Source organism: Gopherus flavomarginatus, chromosome 2, assembly GCF_025201925.1.
Source record: "Gopherus flavomarginatus isolate rGopFla2 chromosome 2, rGopFla2.mat.asm, whole genome shotgun sequence".
Taxonomy (NCBI): Eukaryota; Metazoa; Chordata; order Testudines; family Testudinidae; genus Gopherus; species Gopherus flavomarginatus.
Window position 1 is genome coordinate 183,764,557 of NC_066618.1, and position 23,034 is coordinate 183,787,590.

General features: G+C 40.1%; 1 protein-coding gene across 6 annotated transcripts in view; it reads left to right on the forward strand.

The window, feature by feature from the left end:
• The window catches only part of HIVEP1 (HIVEP zinc finger 1), a 195,533-nt gene that overhangs the window by 128,569 nt on the left and 43,930 nt on the right, over positions 1-23,034 (forward strand). For all 6 annotated transcript variants that reach the window (XM_050941557.1, XM_050941556.1, XM_050941560.1 and 3 more), the window contains 3 exons: positions 4,171-10,151; positions 18,850-18,983; positions 20,417-20,592. In XM_050941557.1, coding sequence (XP_050797514.1) covers positions 4,171-10,151; positions 18,850-18,983; positions 20,417-20,592 — 6,291 coding nt within the window. The remainder of the gene's footprint in view (positions 1-4,170; positions 10,152-18,849; positions 18,984-20,416; positions 20,593-23,034) is intronic.

Sequence of the window (23,034 nt, forward strand, 5' to 3'; positions counted from 1 at the left end):
AATAGATAAATATTTAGCAGATTAGAATATGATTCAGAGATGAGGTAAACAAAGGTGCATAACAGCAAGTTGCATGTGTGTGTGTAGAGAAAGTAAATATTACTACTTATTTTCATTTTATGTATGCAATGTTACACTGTGTTTTGATGCATGCTCTGTACAGAATAATATATGCCTCTGCTACAAAATTATACTTTTGTTTGATATTATAAATCATTTGCTATTCAGGGAAGCCCTGAAACTCCCAGTGTATGCCTAGTTAAATAGAGCAACAAGTATAGTTAAATATGGAAATAATTCAAATTTTGTTAGTTTCATTTCATGAATAACCAAATGGAAAATCTTTTAAACTTGACTGATTTCATTTATCTGTGGTAGTAGCTCATCTGAAACGATACTGATAAATCCAGTCACAAAAATAACCATGAAGGAAAGTGTCTTCGTTCCTTGTCTGTTGCCAAATGTAAAGGAGGAGATGGGGGGCGCGGGAAGGGGGAAAAGACGGTCCTAACAGAAAAACAAATCTGTTGCTCAGTGCTTCATTTGTTCCAATATAATAATTTGTATTTTAAAACAAGGGCAAAATGAAGGCTTATTTTACTGTGAATGAAAAGGAGTTGCTATAAATCGAAAAATACACCGCTTCCTCAATATAACGCCACCCAATATAACACAAATTTGGATATAACGTGGTAAAGCAGTGCTCCAGGGAGGCGGGGGTTGCGCACTCCGGTGGATCAAAGCATGTTCAATAGCTTTCACCTATAACACAGTAAGATTTTTTTGGCTCCCAAGGACAGCGTTCTATCAAGGTAGAAGTGTATTATTTAAATAGCTCCATTTCTTTATATTTTCTTTGCAGATTTTCATATATACCAGCATAGTGACTTTTGTAATACCTTACAAATCAACAAGCAAGCATAGTTTTCAGGGGCAATAAATCTCTCTGTCTAACCTAACCAGAGAGTCAAGATCTGGAAAATACCTATTCAATCATCGGGTCCATTTCCCTGGTAGTACAGGACTTACTGTAACTAACTGATCTTATTTTGACTGTCTAAACTGAAAGAGATAAAATCAATACATAGTATAAACAAAAGTGAATTACATCCTGTTAGTTTTAATATTCTACAGTATCCTTTATAACATAAGGTAGGCTAAAAAAAATTGTTACCTGATAGTCTTTTTAATTCAAAAACTAAAAATTTAGAGCTTGCAAACACAGAAAAGTCTCTGTACTTGTTTGCATAGAAAACCAATATAATCAAGTACGTTTGAATAATGAAATTTGTAGCTTAAGCCATTATTTTTAGGTTTAACTGGCCAAAAAAAATTAAAGCCGTGTTCAAAAAATTAATATCTATGGTCCACCCCTCCAACCCAATTAGTTTGTCACAGTTTCAGAGTAACTGCACCTGTATTTCTCCTCTGTGGTCCACCAAAGGCACCCAATTTAGGCTTCCTGCTCCTAGCAGTCACCTCTGTTGGGCAGAGACCCACATCTCACTCCCTTCCAACTGGGGATTTTAAGGCTGAACAACTCCCTACCTTACTTATATGGTGATATCCCCAGCAGCCAGATTACCTAAAATGACCATTGGCTGTGCATTTTTTTTCTCTCTCCAATGGCTATAACCAGTGTGTTGCCCACAGTTATAAGTTACCATACAGCTCCTTCTAAACAAGCATATTTATTCTTAAGGTAAAAACATTGCAGAGAAAACACTTAACAATAAAAGTTGCTACACACATGCAAAAAATCTTACCAGAGGTCAACGATGTGCCCTGTAAGCTGCCTGGCCACGCAGCAGGCTCTCAAGGGCAGGTGGGGAGAGGCATCTCTCCCCAGACCCACCAGAGCTGCCAAGGAGAGGAGCCCCTTGCTCAACCTTGCCCAGCCCCACCAGAGCTGTTGCGGCCGGGGAGCAGCATCTCTCACCAGCCCCGAGCTGCTGCGGCAAGACAGGGCTGGGGGGAGTCTTCTCTCCCCACCGCAGCCCTGGGGCAGCTTGCACCCCAAACCCCTCATCCCAGACCCCACCCCAGAGCTTACACCCCAGCCCTGAGCCTCCTCCCACACTCTGAACCCCTTGGCCCCACCACCACCACATGAATTATGTTGTGTGCACCAATATGAAGCTGATGTGTCACACATCACCTCCATATTGGTGTACATAACAAAATTCATTCCGCACATGGACATAAAATATTAGAGCAAACACTGGAGGTCATCGCTAATACCAGCGTAGGGATCTGGTAGGTTAAACCCAGAACTGGGTTTTCTCCCATAGTTACAAGTTCACAATTGTCTTCACTCCAGAACCACAACAAAGGCTGGGCAGATCAGTTGCTTCTTTATATAGCTTGGGCCTTTTATCTTGGCCTTCTGTAACAAGTAATCAGCAGACAATAACCATGTACTCAAGGTATAGCTTTAAATGGCTGGGTTTTTGCATAATCAGAGTTGGGAACTTTATATTCACCACTCCCTAAAAATTCCCCCAAAAGCCAACTTAACACGTGTCCCCAAAGTCCATACTTTTCTGACACATTTGCAGTATAATCTTTAGAACTCCCAGTTCTTACATCTGTCACATTTTCCTCTATATAGGTTACATACAATCCTGGCCCACAATAAGACATAAAACTTAATGCAGTAGTACAGGATATTTCAGGAAATTGCCCCATCTGTCATACAATGTTTTCACCATCTTGGGCTGGTCCACACTAGGGGGGGGAAATCGATCTTAGATACGCAACTTCAGCTACGTGAATAACGTAGCTGAAGTCGAATATCTAAGATCGGATTACTCACCCGTCCAGACGGCGCGGGATCGATGTTCGCGGCTCTCCGTGTCGATTCTGGAACTCCGTTGGGGTTGATGGAGTTCCGGAATCGATATAAGCGTGCTCGGGGATCGATATATCGCGTCTAGATTAGACACGATATATCGATCCCCGAGCAATCGATTTTAACCCGCCGATACGGCTGGTAGTCTGGACGTACCCATGGTCATATGGATGTACTCTGTGTGGCCTATATCACAGTTATATCTAAGCACATCACATACATTTAATGTATCCTTACAACACTCCAGTGAAGCAGGAAAATATTAGGAAAATATCTGTTTTACAGATTGGGAACTGAGGAACAGATAGATTAGCTGTGAAATCCACACCCCATTTAACTCAACAAAAATGTTTCCATTGACTTAAATAGGGCCAGGATTTCTTCCAAAGAGTGTCTCTGCTCTGCATCTGGGAGCAAGCCTCTCAGCTCAGGTCCACAGACTTGTGCTAGCAGAACTTGCTCTAGCATGCTAAGAATAGCTCTGTCAAGCCCCCTCCTGCCGGCTCCAGCCTGAGCCACAACATCTACGTGGCTATTTAGCACACTAGCACAAGCCCTATTAGCACAAGTCTGTGGACCTGGGCTGGGTGGCTGAGTCCTTGATGTACCCAGAGTGACTTGCTCAAGGTCACATAGGAAGCAGAACTGGAAACTGAACCTGGATTTTCTGAGTCCCAGTGTCTTAACCACATTGTCATATTTTCTCAGTGAACAAAGTTGGATGATACGTAGGTAAAAATAGCATTGCCCAGTTAACATCTGTGCTATTATCGTTGTTTATGCTAACAGAGCTAACTGATTGTAATGCAGCAGGGAGACGTTACTCAAAAGAAGCCTAGCATTAGTAGCTGAGAGAGGGGTCTTGCAGCTAAGAAGATAAAATGATAGCAGTGGGAAACATGGGGCTGGTCTTAAGCGTGTTAGCAACACAAGTCACAGAATCAAAATTCAGCTCTTGCTTCCCAAGACAACAGATGCAGGTTTCAGCAGGTTCAGTCCCTAGAAATGAGGAACACTCTGGAGGAACTGTCTCCAGCCATTCTCTGGGAGATGGACAGTTTAATGCTCAGGATAAGACATGTGTTGTATGGGACTATCAAACAGACTTGTTAATTCTGAATAATTTGTAGTGGAATGAAAAACTATTTCCATTTCCATTTGCATTTTAGAACATGTTGAAATGTTTTACTAGATTTGTTAAAATTGTAATGTCATTACATTGATTTGATGATATAATGTATTTGTGTTGTAATAATAATTCATACAGAGATTCTGTGAATTTACCATTTCTTTTTCTGTTTTGTTTTAACATATCTCAGAGGCTGGTACTAGAGGAACTTCAGATACAGTTAAAGGTGTGAAACGGAAAAAGATTGTAACTGAAAGCCATCTGAAAAAGATAACAAAATCGCCTTTGAGAAACCGCCCTCAGGCCAAGCATAAACAAAATGTAGAAGAATCTTCATCATCTAAAATTCTTCCTGATGCTTTGGAACACTTACAAGCAAAGAATCAGTTACCTGTACAAAATAGAAAACAATGTGTGAAACAAAATGGGAAAACACTTAGCAGCAAGGTAACTGATGAAACAGTCACATCTGAGACATGGATGCAGACAAATCTTTCATTGTTACATAAATCCTTGGATTTGAGTAAATGGACAGCAGAAGACTGTGATACAAGCCAATTAAACTTGCCAGCAAAGAAGCCTCTCTCTAATTCCTTGTCAAGTAAATCAAAGATTGACAATAATGAATGTATTACTTTTGTTGATTGTAGTACTTCATCCTCAGGTACAAGTACTGCATTTGATGTCTTATTAAAAGCTATGGAGCCTGAACTGAACATCTTAGCACAAGAGTGCCCTCCTTGTGGGATGCAAATAGAAAAAGTCAGACCAAATAAAACTACAAGCGCCTCTTCGAGTCTCACATCCAATACAATGAGTGTCCCAAATCATTTTGCTTTATCACAGCAAGAGTTAGTAGCTGGATCGCACTACTATCCTTGTTCTTCACCTGATGTGCAAGCGGTAACATCAGGGAAGAGTGAACAAACACAGACCAAGTCAATTTCTCATTCACAAGAACAATTTATTGCTAAAGCTGGACAGCAAAATCAACAGATTGTTGTGTGTCCAGGTTTCACTAGATCACTGGTACATCAGCAGGGTAAAGAAAACCCCAAACTCCAACAGATATACAGTATAGCAGTAACCTCTTCTGTAGTACACCCCCCCTCTTCTACTGTGACTCAGGTTTTTCCTCAAAACCAGCTAGTAGCTAGTTCATCTTCGTCTTTGTCAATTAAGCCATCTCATTCAACACACTTTCCTGTAGCTCCCCTGTATAATTCAGCCCAAATAGCATCAGTTGTCAACCATGGTGTAGAACAAATATGTAATCTTCTGAAAGACCAGAAGCCTAAAAAACTAGGAAAATATGTTTGTGAGTATTGCAATAGGGCTTGTGCCAAGCCTAGTGTTCTCCAAAAGCATATCAGGTCCCATACAGGAGAGCGACCGTATCCTTGTGTGACATGTGGATTTTCATTTAAAACCAAAAGTAATCTATACAAGCACAAAAAATCTCATGCACATGCAATCAAACTTGGACTTGTCTTACAACCGGACTCTGGTGGTTTATTCCTATCTCATGAATCAGACAAAGCACTTAGTATTCATTCAGATGTGGAAGAAAGTTGTGAAAGTGAAGATGAAGGCACTGCTGATGAAAGACAAGACGATCAAGGATCCATAGAACTGGAACCTGCACAAATAGTGAAAATCATTTCAAATTCTGAAACGTTACGGAAAGGTAGCCCCATTCCTTTAAGCAATCCAAACTGTGTAATAGGTGACTCTTCATTGCATGACACAGAACCACAAGTTAGGGCAGCTTTACCTAAAGTAGTAGTCCATCCTGTGAATGTTTCTCCTTTAAGGGCTGATAGTCCAGAAGTAGCAGACTCCACGCCTCAGCTTGCTGCAGCACAGAGACAAGGAGATTTTAAAGTTACAAATATAAAATCAAATGTAACACACATGGTCTCTTTAAAGGAGACAGATGTTAAGCACCACCAGAAAATAGAAATGGGTCCATTAGAAGAACAGCTTGGGTCTGCTGTAGGAACAGTGCATGCACAGCTACAAAGACAACAGGCAACTGATTGTTCCCAGGAACAAGGAAAATGTCTTTTGAGCCCTAGGAGCTTAGGTAGCACTGATTCTGGTTACTTTTCACGTTCTGAGAGTGCAGATCAAGCAATGAGTCCACCAACTCCTTTTGTCAGGGGATTGCCCACCTCTGAAAAAGACCCAAATAAAAATCTGTCCTCTGTGCCACGAATAAGTGCCACAGTGGCATCTGTTGTACAAACAGTTTGTGCTGAAAAACATTTACTTTTCTCTGGTCAAATGCGACCACCAATGGCAACGAAAACACTTGAGGAACGCATCTCAAAGTTAATATCAGATAATGAAGCTGTAGTGGATGACAAACAGTTAGATAGTGTGAAACCAAGAAGAACATCTCTTTCAAGAAGAGGCAGTATAGACTCACCAAAATCATACATATTTAAAGACTCCTTCCAGTTTGATTTAAAACCGATGGGAAGAAGAACTAGTTCGAGCTCTGACATACCAAAGTCTCCTTTCACACCAACTGAGAAATCAAAGCAAGTTTTTCTTCTGTCTGTACCATCCCTTGACTGTTTACCTATAACCAGAAGTAATTCTATGCCTACTACCAGCTATTCAGCTGTACCTGCAAATTTAATACCACCTCCTCATCCAATTCGAGGAAGTCAATCATTTGATGATAAAATTGGCTCTTTGTATGATGATGTCTTTCTTTCTGGACCTGTCACTCCACTGCACCAAGGGGGGCATACTCGCACTCTTGTTAGACAGACAGCAATAGAGGACTCTTCAACTAATGAAAGCCATGCTCTCGGACCAGCACGATCTGTAGAAGAAGGTTATCATGGATGTAATTTGCCTAATGAACTCTCATTGCCAAGGAGCAAGTCACTTGCACAAGTTTCAAATTTGGAAAAAGTAAAGAAATCACATCCAGGGCGAGGGACAATGTTTGAGTGTGAAACTTGCAGAAATAGATATAGAAAACTGGAGAATTTTGAAAACCACAAAAAGTTCTATTGTTCAGAGTTGCATGGACCAAAAACTAAGGCAGCTATCAGAGAGCCTGAACATAAGATAGTCCCTAGCACCACACAACCTCAAATTCTGCACTACAGAGTTGCCAGTTCAACTGGTGTCTGGGAGCAGACACCGCAGATAAGAAAAAGAAGGAAAATGAAAAGTGTTGGAGATGATGACGAGCCACAGCAAAATGATACTGGGATACCATCAAAGAGTACAGAAGGTCAAAGTAAGCCAGGAGATTTTCCCTGTTTATCTAAACCTAATGCAACAATCGTAGATTCACAACAGCATGGCAGCATTCCCGTTCAAAGGTCTCAAATTCAGCTTGTGGCTCGAGGCACAGAACAAACTACTGAGCCAAAGGTCTCTCCACTTATGAAAAAGCAGACAAGTTCAGTTGCACAAGAAAAGGTAGAGTTGAAAAGACAAGGAACTGGCATTTCAGTAATACAGCACACTAATTCATTGAGCAGGCCCAGTTCATTTGAGAAATCAGAATCTTTTGAAAGAGTTTCACCAGTGTCTTTTCAAGAGGTTAATAAGACTGTGAAGCACCATTCTTTGAACACAGTGGTAATTCAAGAGGAAAGGCATTCTCATCTGAACACTTCCCAGCGTCATCAATCAGTGTCAGCAGAAGCACCCAGAGTGGAACTTCAGGAAAGTCAAATAGTCTCTAATGAAAGAAATGCAGTAATGCAGCCATTAAAACTAGTTCGCCAACATAACATCCAGGTTCCCGAAATACTGGTCACAGAAGAACCAGACAGGGACCAGGAAAACCAATTCAGTGATCAGGAAAAAACAGAAAAGTTTAATTGGCCTCAGCGTAGTGAAACTCTGTCAAAATTGCCAACAGAAAAACTGCCACCGAAGAAGAAAAGGATCCGGTTGGCTGAAATTGAGCATTCTTCAGCTGAATCAAGCTTTGACTCCATGCTTTCTAGAAGTTTAAGTCGGGAGAGTAGTTTATCTCATGCCTCTAGTTTCTCAGCTTCATTTGATAAAGAAGACATTTCTAAAACTGAGAGTGCTTCCAAAATAGATCTTAATAAATCAGCAGAATTCCTTACAATTCCTGCTGGCTCAAATACACTTGGTGTGCCTGGCCCTTCTTGCAGGGAAATGAGACGTGCTGCATCAGAACAAATTAACTGCACACAACCATCCATGGAGATTGTAGATTACAGAAGTAAATCTTTTGATTGTGGAAATATGTCTCCATCAAAACCTACTCCACTTGTAGAGAGATCCTCTCCAAAGTCGTCTTCTGTCTGTGGAGTTACCGGACATGTGCCTCTGTTAGAAAGGAGGAGGGGGCCACTTGTAAGACAAATATCTTTAAATATTGCTCCAGAAAACCATCTGCCTCAAGTTAAATCTTCATCTTCATTTCAAATAGCTCATGCAACGGACGTGTCTACAGGACCATTTCACAGGCTGCAGACCTCTAGTAGAACTTCAGTGGAGTTTCCTTCAAGTTCTCAGCGCTCACCGACTTACTCTAAACCATTACATGAATCTCAGTCAGTAACTCAGAACTGTAACCCTCTTAGCCTCCCCTCTGTTCAGCAACCTTTAGGTCCTGTTTTGCATAATCAGGGAAAGCAGCCCTCAACACAAGATTCGCAGACTTCTCTTAAAGTACTGGCCCCAGGAGAACAAGCAGACACAAACACCTTTTCTTGTCAGTCTGTTGAAAAGGAGTATTACTTTGCTCCCAAGTATCAGCTTCAAGTTAAAGCTGCACATGTAAGTAAGTCATATTCTTCTAAACCAATAACAGGTGCTTTCCCAACCCACACTCTTCCAGGTCAAATTGATGTGAACCAGAGTGGGACTTCATTATCCATACCTACTAAATTAGCTGACAGTATGTCTAATCCATATTCAATGCCTCCTCAAAAACGTATGGTACCTGAAAACTCCAGTGGTCAAATACATCACATCCCAACTTTTATGGTGCCTGTTCGTGTTCATAGTAATGTTCCATCTTACGGATTTGCTACTGTTACACCTCTTCCCCAAATTTTAGTGACGCAGGATCAGGTAAATCAATCTGTCTGTAAAACAAATGTTGTGACAATGCCAACTCTTGAAGGGAAAACTCCACTGCCAAAATTACACAGAGATCATCAGAGAGTTTTGCCAAATCTACAATCATCATCTATATTTGATCATTCATTTTCTGAGACTGGAAGCAGAAATTCACCTTTGCCAAGTTCCTTGAATATTATTCAGAAATTACCAGTTAGTGGACTCTTCCCCCAACAAGAAGCTACAGCATCAAGTAAACGCATGCTCTCACCAGCCAATAGTTTAGATATTGCCATGGAAAAACACCAAAAGCGTGTTAAAGATGAAAGTGGAGCAGCTTGCACAACAGATGCTAGATCAATGCAAACATTGAACATTCGAGCCAGTGACCCTAACAGGCAAAAGAAGCCAGTATTGGTGCGACAGATTTGCACCATAGAGCCTCTTGAAGGCCTCTTATTAGAGCCTGATGTTGTTCCACAACATGAAAAAAGCAGCAGACAGAGAAATTCACCAGATGTGCTAGTGACTGACCACCATTCATCTGAAAGTGTTAAAACTGGAGTTTCTGAAACCATAAAGGAGTCACCAGAATTTGAAAATCTTACATCTTCTGCACCTCAAAGTTTTGAAGTTAAAAAGCCATCTGAACCGTCTGCAGTGAATAATCAGACTTCTCTTCTGAAGGCTTTAGGTAACAGTCAAGAAAGGTGGTCCCCACGGGTTAATAATGAGGGCACACAAATTACTACCCAAGGCCAAGCAAACCCTGGAACTACTCTATCTGTGACAAATGCAGGGGATACGCAACGGTTGTCATTTCCAAGCCTAAAGACTTCAACAAATTTTACATGGTGTTATCTGTTAAAAAGAAAACCATTACATCTGCTACAAAATGACCAAAAAACTTCAGCATATTCTACTTGGACTATTAGTCTCAACAATCCCAATCCACTTGGCTTGTCAACAAAGGTTGCTCTTTCCCTCCTAAATTCAAAACAAAAAGTTGAAAAACCACTATACACTCAAGCAATAACAACTCATTCCAGATCCGATGTATTGGTTTACTCAAGCAAGTGGAGGAACAGCTTAACCAAGGTACGTAAAGTACATTTAATATATCTTAATTTTAAGGATCAAATTTGTGTTTATAGAGTACTTGCTTTAAAAAAGCATACTGCATTTATAATTTTAATAATGTATTGTGCCTTGATTTTTTCCCCTATCTAATTAATTATATGCATAATGTGCTTATGTGTTATAGTTGTGCTGGGATGCACTACTATAAAGATATTACACTATTTCAATGAAGAAACTTGTTCTTAGGGGTTTATCACTTTTCATGAAAAAAAATTTCTTTGTGGATTAAAATTGGATAGGTCTTTGAACAGAAATCCACTTGGCTAGTTTTAAATTGCAAGAAAAGTGTACCAAAAATAGCTTCCATTTAAATACTTTAACACTGTCTATTTAAAAGCAGCTTTGTTTGTAAATGAAGAGTTTGCAGATATTTGACCCTCTAAATTGACTATTATTGTCTGATGTAAAATAGTGCTCTCAGATTGAGCAGTTATCCATGGGTGTGCTACAAACACATTTGATATCATTGCTAGTTGAAACAAGGTGCGTGGGAAGCAATGTTCCCTGTGATTTTTTTTATCCATGTGCAGAATGAATTTTATTATATGCACCAAAATGGAGGTGATGTGTGGCGGGGGTGGGGCCGAGAGGTTTGGAGTGTGGGAGGGGGCTCAGGGCTGGGGCAGAAGGTTGGCATGCGGGGGATTGGGGTGAGGGTTCTGGGGTGGGGCTGGAGATAAGGCATTTGGCTTGCAGGCTGCCCTTGGGTTGGGGTCAGAGGACTCTTCCCAGCCCTCTCCCTGCCGCAGCAGCAAGCACCGGGGGAGGGTGGCCCCCTCTCTCCGCTGGCAACAGTGAGCTCCAGGGCTGGGGGAAAGGCCCACGACAGCCCTGCAAGCCCCAACTTGCTCCCCTCCACAGTCCTCACCCACCCCCTACCTCTTCCTCTCCAAGCCCCTGTGGTTGTGTGTCCCTTTATAGCCTGCTGCGCAGCTGTGTAATTTAGAAGGAACTTAGGTGGGAGGGAGGGAGAGAGAGAGTACTATTCCCACCTCAATCCCCCAATTTGATAGTTTGGATGAAACAATTGCCAAGATAATGTCATTTAAAATGTGGTTACCGCTTTCTTAAAAATTTTCACTACCCGTTCTATATTATTGATTGATATTGTTCCAAAGAACCCATTAAATTTACAGGGTTAAAAACATGTTCAAAATAATATACGTAATCCACATATATATGAATAACACCATTGACATGGAATCAGCAGTAAAAGAGCATCAGTCTCCTTCAGTGGCTCATATGTCCTCAACAGAAAGCCCTCATACTATTCAGCGCATTTGACAGCCTCCAACTGAAGAGAGGCCACTAACTGGAATAATAGGTTAAGAATGAAAATTCAGACTTGTTAAAAAAGCTTGCACAATATCTACCTGCACAATACCAAGTTAGAGCTAATGTTACAGCATTTCATTTGTGTGAGCACCACAATAAGGTAAAAACATTGAGGTCTGAGAATGATATATGATTATACAATATGATGTCTTCAGCTAAAATATGTTTGGATCCTTGCTTTGAAATATATGCATTTTGAATGCTGCCAGGTATTATGGGCCCTTACAGGATTTCTGTTTCAATCCAGAGCATACAGTACAAATTACTTAATTTAATGGGACTTCAATACACTTTTCAAATCATTGTCTTGTATGTGCTTGAATATCTAGGCACAACTGAGTGAGTTAGAGGCAGTATAACTGGCTACAATGTAGATGTTTTATAAAATATCGCTGCAGTGCATAGTAATATCTCATGTCACATATTTTATATCTCTAAAGTTTATTCTCAAATTTCTTTGAGTGTCCTGAAAAAAATGTTTCTAAGAGTGTCTCATTGCAGTTGGTGCTTCCCATACATGATCAGAATCTTTATCAGAATATAATATTCTGTGCATGTTTTGAGTGAATTTGAGTAACTTTTCCTTCCGCACTAAAACAGTAACAGAAACTAGACAACTGGAAATGAATGATGATCACCACATGCAATCCATTAATTACCCTGTTTTTGTTATTAAAAAAAACAACCCACAAAACACACAAAAGAATATGCAAGTTGGTTCGTGTGTTGGGCACCTCCTATGCACCCCTTATTGCCCAGGGGTGGCTCTGCAGTACCCTGCTAACAATATCTCACTCAAAGGGCTTCTTAAACAAATGGCAGCTGGGCTTTTATTGTCCATTTACCACCTTTTCTCTAGGGTCCAGGTTTATTCACATGCAGAAAGTTCCAGAATCAAGCTGAAAGTCCCAAAACACAGTCCATCAGGTTTACCCTCTTGCTGGGTTACGCTCAGGCTTTTCCTGCCCCTCATCCCAGGTCTGTCTTCTGGAGCCTGCTTACTGCCAGCAGTCTCCAGTTCACTCCCAGTTAACTTCCTGCCTGGGGCTTTTCCTCCTTTGGCAGGTCACTCCCAGCCCTACTTGGCTGGAGCCTCAAGTTTCTGGCTCTGGCTACTAGACCCTCTGGTCTCAGGGTTTTTCCCCATATAAACCTTTCTCACTTCCTGCCGTTTCCTAGGCTTCCTCCTTCACTACAGCCACTTGCTGCCCTTTATAGGGAATGACATGATCCAACCCTTTTTAGTAATCAGGGTTGACTAGCCCTAGGTCTTCCAGCCCTTAAGAGGCAAGGCACCCTGTTACAGTACTGCTCTAGAAAGCCTGTAACCAAATGCACATCTTGGCTGGCATAGTCTATCTTGTCCTTGAGCAGTAAGGTAAGCCTCCAGAATGGCAATGCCAAGGACACCAGCATTAGAAGCAGCAATGTAATTGCCTGCCTACCTCAGAGAGATACATGGACAGCAAGCTATTGACAAATGTTCATTATCAGAGTATAAAATTACTTTTTTCAAACTAAAACAAATTAAAATTTACCTTTTCATTGTGTGGGGGGTAACAGTCATCCTTTTTTCTGACAAAAGGGTTTCAGTTGGTTTTTGCTTTAAGAATATTTCCACTCCATTCTTCCACCCCCCTGCCTCAAAAGTTAACAGGTACGATCATTAAAAATTAACTACTCTTTAAGCTGCAAGATGATAACATTTTTAATGCCTTGGTGTACTATAAAGATGTGGAAGAAAGGAGACTTGTTTTGCAATGGCCACGTATTTGTGTTTGTAAAACTAACAAATGGAGCAGTATGCTAATTTGCACTGAATTTGATGTTCTTTAGTAACTGATGTAACTTTCTGCAAATAGATTAAGCAGACTCTGTACCCTGACAATTTTTCTATATTGATGCTATACCAATAATATATTATAAATTGGCAACGAGGGTCAGTATTTATCTAGTCTGCCTGAATTTGTTGTCCCAGGCACCGAAAGGTTAATTACTAAGAAAATGTAGAAATGTGCACATTGAGTTGTATCATCTTACAAAGAAAACTGTGCACTGTACAGTGCAGTTTGAGATTCTTCTTTGTTTTCCTTACCATTTTGCCTGATGCCAGTTTTGTGCAGTGTTTTTTTTCTTTTTGGGTACAGCTGTAAGGCTTCAACATTGGCCCCAGAGATCAATTTGTCTAGAATCATGCAAAGAATGTCTAGAACATACAGAATTATTATTTGGGGGATCAACAATGATTATTTTGGGTTAGTCTTCAGTGTATGGGCAGCACAACATTCTTCATGCTGTGGCTATGTGAGGTTTTGAAGCTGGGTCAACTGGGCCTGAAATTGCCATGGAGGAAATATACCCCCATCTGAGGGAAAGAAGAGTTGCTGTTCAGTGGCAAAGACTACAGTTTAGCGGCTCCAAAGGGATCTGTCTAGTATTTCTGTGCTGAAGAGAAGGTTAAGATACAAAATATTCAGAGGTGGGGACAGATACCGTAAGGTTAGAAAAATAACTTCAGAATTGCAAGAGAGGCTGTAAGGATATTCTATTAAACCTCTAAAGGCAGGAAAGTATTAGGGTGAAATCCTGGCCCTATTGAAGTCACTGGAAATTTTACCATCAGTTTCACTGGGGTGAAGACTTAACCCTTTGTGTTAACAACAAAACATGTGCATTTCAATACAGACTGCTGTTTCTGTATCCATATTGCCACTGAATTGTATTATGTATTGCAAAGTCAGTGTTTCTCTTTCTTTTTTTTTTTTGGTTTTACTCATATCTGTTTCAAGATGTCTCCCTCATATAGTAGATGAGATGTATTTAAATGTTACTACATTAAAACAAAAAACTTAAAGGGATACTGTCGTGACAGGCATTAAATTGGCCTTTTTTCTAGTTGTGTACATTTAGCTATTTTCTTTGGGAAAGCGAAGTTTTGTATGGGCTTTTCACTATACTTTAGTTTTTGTATTTTTTAAAAGAACAGGCGTGAGCAGCCTCTGCAAAAACAAGCCAGTGTGCATGTACAATGGAGAAAAGAAAATTCTGTTGGAAAATAATTTCAGTTTAGCGTATAAATAGTGAGTAACAAGATTCTGAATAATATTTTGACAAGTGTCCTTTTAAACAGAGGCTGCTGTCATATGTGCCCACTTACATTTACACTTACTCTGCTAACAAAGAAGCAAAATTATTAATTTTTCTTCAAGTTTATATTCTGATTTTTTTTTCAAAGTATATTATTACGGTGAAGCTGGAAAGAAATTCATCTCCATTTCTCCAGCTTCTGACTGGCATCAAATTAAGTATAACTCCTTATACTTAAAGGAGTTATAAAAGAAGAAAGTGCTGCAAGAAATCAGCAAGTGAAGATTAATGTATCCCTCAGATTGTGCAAAGGTTAGGATTAAAAAATAGAAATTAAGAATTGAAAAGAGCTAGCATGTGCTGTACCAATGCAGGATTTTTTCATACAGTATATTCTCAATCGTTTCCTCCAGTCCAGTTCATATTTAAATGACTCAAGCAGTGGGGTTTGAACTGTTTTTCTGGACGCTCAGAATGCTATTACAATATTGTCACCTTTCTGTGCTAATCCCAATCCTAAAAAAAAGACATTTCTATTGACATTAGATGTCAGGAGAAGAATGAAGATATGTTGAAGTAAATGCAGGCAATAAGGAAATCCAGGACCCTTTTCTGTTCTTTACCATTGACTGGACCAGAGGAAGTAGTGAGGGCATAGACCATTGATTCAAAGTACACCCCAAAGATGTGTGTAACGGAGGAGGGGCTACTGCTTCTAAAATAAATAAATACAATAGGTTCAAATAAATTAAAGGCCCAGTGAGCTAATGCCATTTCTTGGACAGGAGAGGTAGCTACTTGGTCCAAACTCCATTTTCTTTCTTAGACATTACAAGCTCAATCACCTGATACGATCTGTGGTTTCTCAGTAGTTCTCTCTTAAGCCTAGTTACTACGGATGTCCCCCGGGTTACACACATCCACACTTTCAGAAAAATTTCCATAAGTTAAAAATAGGAGTCGGGGGTTTTTAGGTGTGTGCATAATGGTTGGGTATATGTTTCCGACTTACGCAAAATTCGAGTTATGCAAGGCATTCTGGAACGGAACGCTTGCGTAAGTTGGGGAGCATCTGTACCTAATTTTGTGTACTCTCTTAAAGTTTGATTCCCTCTCTGAGGTGATTCTTGGTACGTTCCACTGTGAGGATTTTTTGCCATCAATAGGCTGAAGAATGGAAAATACCTACTGATTGGATCATTTCCTTTCTTGGATTATGTGTGACAACAATCCAACTCACCATTGGAAAGAACTTAAATCGGAGCAGTCTTATATTAAACTAGCAAACTATCTCAAAATATTAAACGTTTTCCCTAAATGGCTCTGTGCCAGTGGCGGAAAAATGATTATTATAACATGAAAATTATAGGTCTGGAAAACTTTGGTTCTCGGTGTAGTGTTCCATGGGACAGTTGTACATGACATCAGTAGTTGTTAAATAATGGTCTTTGTGCTGCATTAATCACTGTCGCTCCAGTTTTATATCACTAATGGAGATTGGTGGATTTAGTGTGGCACAAAACTGGAATAATTCAGAAGTGAATCAGGCCTTTGCCTCCAGTCATAAGAGCAGGAGGAAAGCCACTGAGAGGATTGTCAGGCATTAGTAATTGAAGAAAGGAAACTTTTACTGTCCAGTATAATTTTTCTTATCAGTTGACCACTAGCTGTGGTCCTTTTGTTTAGGAGTGAGGCACAATAATGCATTGTTCTGCCTTTGCCTGCACTGTACCTCTCGTACACATAGAGATGACTTGAGTCTTCATGAGGGTCAATCTGGTACTTTTCACAAACACTATTTACAAAAAATAAATAAAAATGCAGATTTTCCTGATTACCCCATGATTCCTGAAATTTCCTGACAGAAATTCAAATAACATTTCTATTCGTGCATTTCTGTAATAGCAGAAGTTTTGCTACAGCTCACTGGGATTATCTGCTATGTTATGAACACTAAAACCAGTGCTAAATTAGCATAAAACCAGTTAATTAAAATATGTGACTGTGGGAAGTGGGATGGTAGTTTTGAACATGGATTTTAATATCCTGTCTCATCACCATTATGTATGTCATATATTTATAGAAAGGTTAAATTCACCGTGGTGCAGATGGCCCAAGAGCTTGTAAGCTACATAGAGCAATTACCTCTGGATTCTCTTCCCTTTTTCCTTTTTATACCATTACAAATTAAATGTGGGGAAAAAAAAGTTAATTCATTAAGACGGAAAGATCAAGCACTTAAAGTCAGCAAATTCCAGGTGCTGGGAATGGTCACACACTGCTGGCCGCATTGCACAGAAATTGCATTTTCTATTCCCCTTTCCCTTGTTAAACATAAATGTTACACTATAAAAAGTAATAGACTAAGCTATAACATATGCTATGAAATATACAGGAAGTTCAGTGTGGTTGAGTTAAGTTTGCACTGCCACTTGATCTTCTGGTATCTCCTGTCCAGAGTGGTAGATATTGTTAATGCAACATGAAGGATAAAGATATTTTTGCATGAGGGTGAAATTTATGTTCCACTGCACAGAGCCAGAATTATCAGGCTTGATGTGGAAGAAGTATTTAGAGCGGAGGAAGGAAAGACCAACATCAGTCAGGACATAGAAATGTATCAATCTTAAATGCTGGAGTAGCAGCTGTAGCATCCTGCACTTATGCAGACTGTTAAGGTCTTTGGAAATGCCAAATTATGAATATACTAATTTCTCCTTTGACCCATCCCCAGTGCTGCACCTCTCTGCACCATACGCCTACACATGCAGAAAGCAAAAGCATGGCTCAAGTGGCACAGAGGAACTTGCACAATCCCTTCATACCAGGATGATTGTATATAGTTTACAGTGTTTTAATATGCGATCAATGTAAATACATCGCTGAGGCATTGCCTTTTCTGTGAATCCTAAAACCTCCAGCATTCACTTCTATAGCCAATGAAAAACATTTTAAATAATGAGTCTAATATTTTTCTCCTACCATTTTATTGGCTTATTAGTATTAGAAAATGTGTTAGGTATGCCAGCTATGTGGGTAGAACAATTTATAAACATGGCTGTAATAACTGTCAGCTAATTAGATCATTGCCTCATTTTATAAATACGCTAGACTTGGAAGGATTAGATTTCAACTGGTAAATGTTGTAGAATTCAGCCTTTACAAAAAAAAATGATAGAAAATAATTTCCTTCTTTAATAATCAAGGGAAAACTGAAAAATTATTTTGCATTGTTAGATGACTGGTATACTCTCTCTTAATTTTCTCTGGCAATAAGAAACACATATGGAATACTGTTATCAAGGGGTTTTGGAATCTCTGCTTTGAAAGTTACTAAATTGTGAGTGGACTACTCTTACAGTGAAAATATAAACATATTTTTAAATTAATATAACCTGTAAGTATCTCTTCTTTGTATACGTCTGTCTTTCTCCCCTCTTCATCTCTGTTGACAGTTGTCAGCCGCCCCTGGAGGCAATGAGATACTAGTGGTTCATGTGCCCCTGGTAGAATCTGAGCATTGCAGCTACAGGACAGGAATTTTTGAGGGAGATGTGTCCCCTGTAGTCCCCTGTGACAGCTCTAATGAGCAAGTGGTTCAAGTATATGGTGCTCATGAAGTGTAGTCCTGATACTATACCAGTAGTACTGGAACAGAAAGTGGAAGTAATTGGTTTGTATGGCTAAAATTTCTCACTTCTAGTCAAACTATGGAGGACAGCAGCATCCTGGTGCAGCTGAGGAACATCACCTAAGAGAGTCCTGAGGTTGCAGTTGGCATGACAGCCACTGACTTCATGGCTTCTGCCACAGAGATAAAAGAGGCCGAGAGGCATAGGAGGGCCTCTTCAGATTTCGGAAGACTAAGTAGGTTTGTTGCCCAAACTTCATTCTTGTTCCATAACCCCACCTAAGCTAAGGCCTTGACAACAGAATGAGGAGGCCACTTTGAATGCAAACTCACAGCATTCCCATTTGCCATGGGAGAGTAACTTCCATAAGGGTCAATGGGTCCATAAACTCTCAATGTGTAGTAGGAAATAAGCTTAGTAAGAAGATCTTGTTGCAAAGATCTGCAATCAGTGTTACAGGTATGGCTTCTAAAGCAAATATTTGTGCATATAATTGGTTTTTTTTACTTTGTTTATTCTTAATTTACTGACTTGAATAACATAATGAAGGGTGCTAACATCAGCTGTAGTCAGAAATTTATAAATTTCCTATTTTCTTTCAGCGGGCATTAAATAAAAAAAAATTGACTCCAAGTGAATTCAGCAATAAAGAAAACTCTGAAACGAGCATTGAGCACGATAAAGAAAACTCCTTTACCAAAACCGAACCAAGAAGAGTTAAAATATTTGATGGAGGGCAAGTATATATTTTTAACCAAACACTATTGGGGTAATTATTTCTTGGTTCTGGGCTTTGTTTGAAAGTATGATGATCTTTCCTCTTTCAATTTATTTCAATTAACAATTCCCAAACTGTGGCATGTAGACCAGCAATGGTCTGTGGGATGCTTCCTGGTTTTCCTTAGAGAAACGCAAGTCATATGTTCCATGGTGGTGCACAGATAGAAGGAGAAAGATTAAATGAAGAAACAGTAGAGAGTGGGATTAATTTTTTTCAAAGAACACAACACTCATCACATCACATAAAAATGTCTGATGTTATAGCTAGATATGGCCATAGGCATAGGTATTTTCCTAATGTTACCAGTCCATGTAAATGATTTCTGTTGCTGCCACAATGATGGTATGTGATTGTGGATGGGAGGGGAGCTGGTCTAAGTGATCAGGCCTGGACAGGATGGTGGTCCTCTGTTCACATGCAGTCTATGTGAAAAAGTTGGAGAGCTCTAGTTTGCAAAGCACTCTGAAAATTTTACTGAAAATAATAAAGCACTGTAACATTTTGCATCAGATATCAAATGCTCATCAAAATAACAATCACTTGCATGTGGTGCCCTCCATGTAACATATTACAACAGTTCTTTGTAATAGTAAAGTAACACTGACATTTTTAAAGGTTTTGGGGGGGGGGGCACAAAGAGAAGAGAGACGACATGACTTAGGTGATTGGTAATGAGATCCCAGGGTCGTTCATTTCTAGGCTCATGAATCCAATCCAGGGCAATGGTGAGCATAAGTTTGTTACCATCTTTCCAGGCAAAGTGATGTTCCTTTTCTTCGCCCATTTCCTAATGGGTAGGATCCACTTCACAAAAAATCAACACCTCAAGTGGCATCCTGGATGATTTTCTCAGCAGAGAAGCCAAGTAATGAATGGCTCCAGACTCTGAAGTACACTTTCATCCAAAGGGTGTCCCACTAGGTTAAGATTGAAATACATTGGCAGGGAGATGTGAGGAATTTTTCACTGTCATAACCCAGGCTATTCCAGTTACATAGATCTCAGTCTCCAACATGATGTTCTTTTAGCACCTTCCTCCTCTCCACAAAAATTGACAGTTTTTAGAAGTGTGTGTATGTGTTAAACAGATTTACGATTTAAGTTTGGAATCTAGATGTTTGTCGTATAGGGGGAAGCCCAGTCTTAAAGACATTAGGATTCCGCTCTAAACCTTTTGTTGGCTACCTAGTAAAATAACTGAGGACTAAAATTCCATGAGTTGATCAGAGACAGGCTTTGATTTTGACATCGTTCGTTCACATATTACATTATTTCTGGAATTCTGTTCATTCTACAAAGGATTTTCTAATTTTAGCTGACATAGGACTTTAGCTAGAAAATAACCCACTTCGTAACAAACTTCCTCACTGTTACCATATTATTGTTAGGTACAAATCAAATGAAGAATACGTGTATATTCGGGGAAGAGGAAGGGGAAAGTACATCTGTGAAGAATGTGGTATACGTTGTAAGAAACCAAGTATGTTGAAGAAGCATATTCGTACACATACGGATGTCCGTCCTTACCACTGCAACTACTGCAACTTCTCCTTCAAAACTAAAGGTAGAGGCACTTGTCGCAGCTAGTGATTTTTCCTTTTTTCTTTTCTTTTCTACCTACTTGAAACTGCCTTTTTAAAAAAAAAAAGAAATCTAAACAGCAAGAGTGGGTATGGAGGTGATAAAATAAATTGAATAAGTGGTGTTACAGTAACAACTATAAAATGTCGTGTTCTAATTCAAGCAATGTCCCTATGGGTGCTCCACTTGTGCCTTTGATTGGAGATTTATTGTGTAGATCCTGGTGAGGCCACACATGAGTCATACCCATCTTCATACTCCTTATCAAGGGCATATAATGCCATGCAGACTAACCACTCTCAGTTGCTTCTCAATGGACTTGGTCTGAGACAGAGTGCTGGTGTGCCTACTTGTCTTCAGTCTCATTTTCTTTCCTTACCTTTCCTTAAATTTAATTTTATAAATAGTTCATTTTGTAGAGAGGTCTGTTCTATAAACCTCCCCCCTGGGTTTTTTTATTTTGTTTGTTTTATTTTTTCCTTTTAAGATCCCCATCATCCCAGGGTTTGCCAGAGTCTCTGGGTTTTAAACATTGCCACAGTTGCAGGGAAGCTATGCTGGTCAGTGACAGGCATTCCTGGTATATCTGTTGCTTGGAGAAATATACATCCCTCAAAAGTGTGTCATCTGTTCAGCTTTTGAAAGCAAAACTAGGAAGAATCTGTAGACAACGTTTAAACTCTTAACGATGGAGTGTTCTCTTCATCTGGCCTTGGATCCAGGCAAGGAGATCCCATCTCCATCCCCACACAGCAGTCTCTGAATGAGAATAGTGTCCCATCAATATCTACATGCTTGTCCAGGTCTACTCTGGAAGGATCATTGGAGGACTCGGGAAAGATTCATAGACAGAGGGCCAATTCTCTGCTTTGAGAAAGCCTTCATCTCTTCAAAGATCACACTGAAGATCTCACATCCCAATATGGGTACTGCCGAGTCTCTATGTTCCGTCAGTACCGACCCTGTGTCTGGAGCTCTGAGCTCCTCTAAAAGACTAAAGGCACCAAACATGCTTCTGTACCAGGATCCTTCTCCATACCACAGCAGCAGGACACTGCAGTGGAGGAGTCTAAGCACTCTACTCCTAAAAGGATAACACCTACAACATACTCAGTACTCTCCATTCCTAGGCCAGGGAGATGATGTACCAGGGAGAGGGCATACTTCTTATTCTGTCTCGGTTTCTCTCAAGCCATCTTCTTCAGTACTGTCTACTTCCATCAGATGAGACTTAATAGAGCAGTCTATGCTGTTGGCTGTCTGTGAAACTTGCCCCATGCCAACCCACTCTGTACCACAGGAATTCAGACGCTCCAGGGATTTATTTGTTTCAGATAAACTGAAGTCTTCACCAATAATGGTTACCAAATGTCTGTTGATAGCAAGAGTGACATGGTGACTGAGGCTGTATCTTTCTCCAGTACCATTCAGTCCTCCAGCACCTTCTAAAAGTGGCAAAGCACTTCCTTTAGATGAAGAGTTCTCTTCTGACTCCCAATCTCAGTGCAGGATTCCCCTACTCACCAAAGGAACTTCTCTCCTGTTACTTTTGGGGAGAGAAGGGAGTTACACCCAGGTCAAATCCATGCCCCACACGGATTCAAGCACCATTGGATGCCACCTCCCATGTCCGATGGACCCCACTGAGTAGTTATCCTGGGATCTTTGTTCTAAATATCAACAGCAATTCTCATGTGTCCCTAGTCTTTCACTTGGAGACCACAGAAGGATACTCTCCTGTTGCATCTCTCCCTCCTCCTTTACCTCACATGCAGGAATCCTTTGAAGAGCAGGAGGCCAGAACAGATAAGGACGCTACTCTGCAAACAAATATCTCCTCATCCTCTCTAGGTGAGATGATTATGCCTCCTCCAACTTCTTTAACTGATGATTTCAAACAGTCCCAGGACTTAATGAAATGTATTGCAGACTCTTTACAGATCCCCATAGAGGTCAGAGTCAAAGCATAAGTTCCTGGATATTCTCCAGTGGACTCCCTATGCTCAAGTAGCCTTGCCAATTAATAAGGCCCTATTGGATCCTACCAAGACCATCTAGCAGACCCTCGTTAACAATACCACCGACATGCAAGCATGCTGATTTAAAAAAATAAATAAATAAATAAAGTCCAGACAAGGACTCTGAATTTTTGTTTTCCAATCTTTCACCTAACTCTGGTTGTGGAAGCAGTGAATGAACGCAAGATTCCCAGACAACTTGCTGAAAGCACAAACATCGAGGATGGTGACTCTTGCAGCTATAACTTCGTTGTTGGAACTGGGTATTGGTTTTCAGCCTTTGACCTTCAGGATGCATATGTTCATGTCACGATTTGTCCAGCTCACAAGAGATTTCTTCAGTTTCTGATCAGTCAAGGTCACTTCCAGTGTCAGGTGCTTCCTTTTGGCCTATCTTCTGCCTCAGG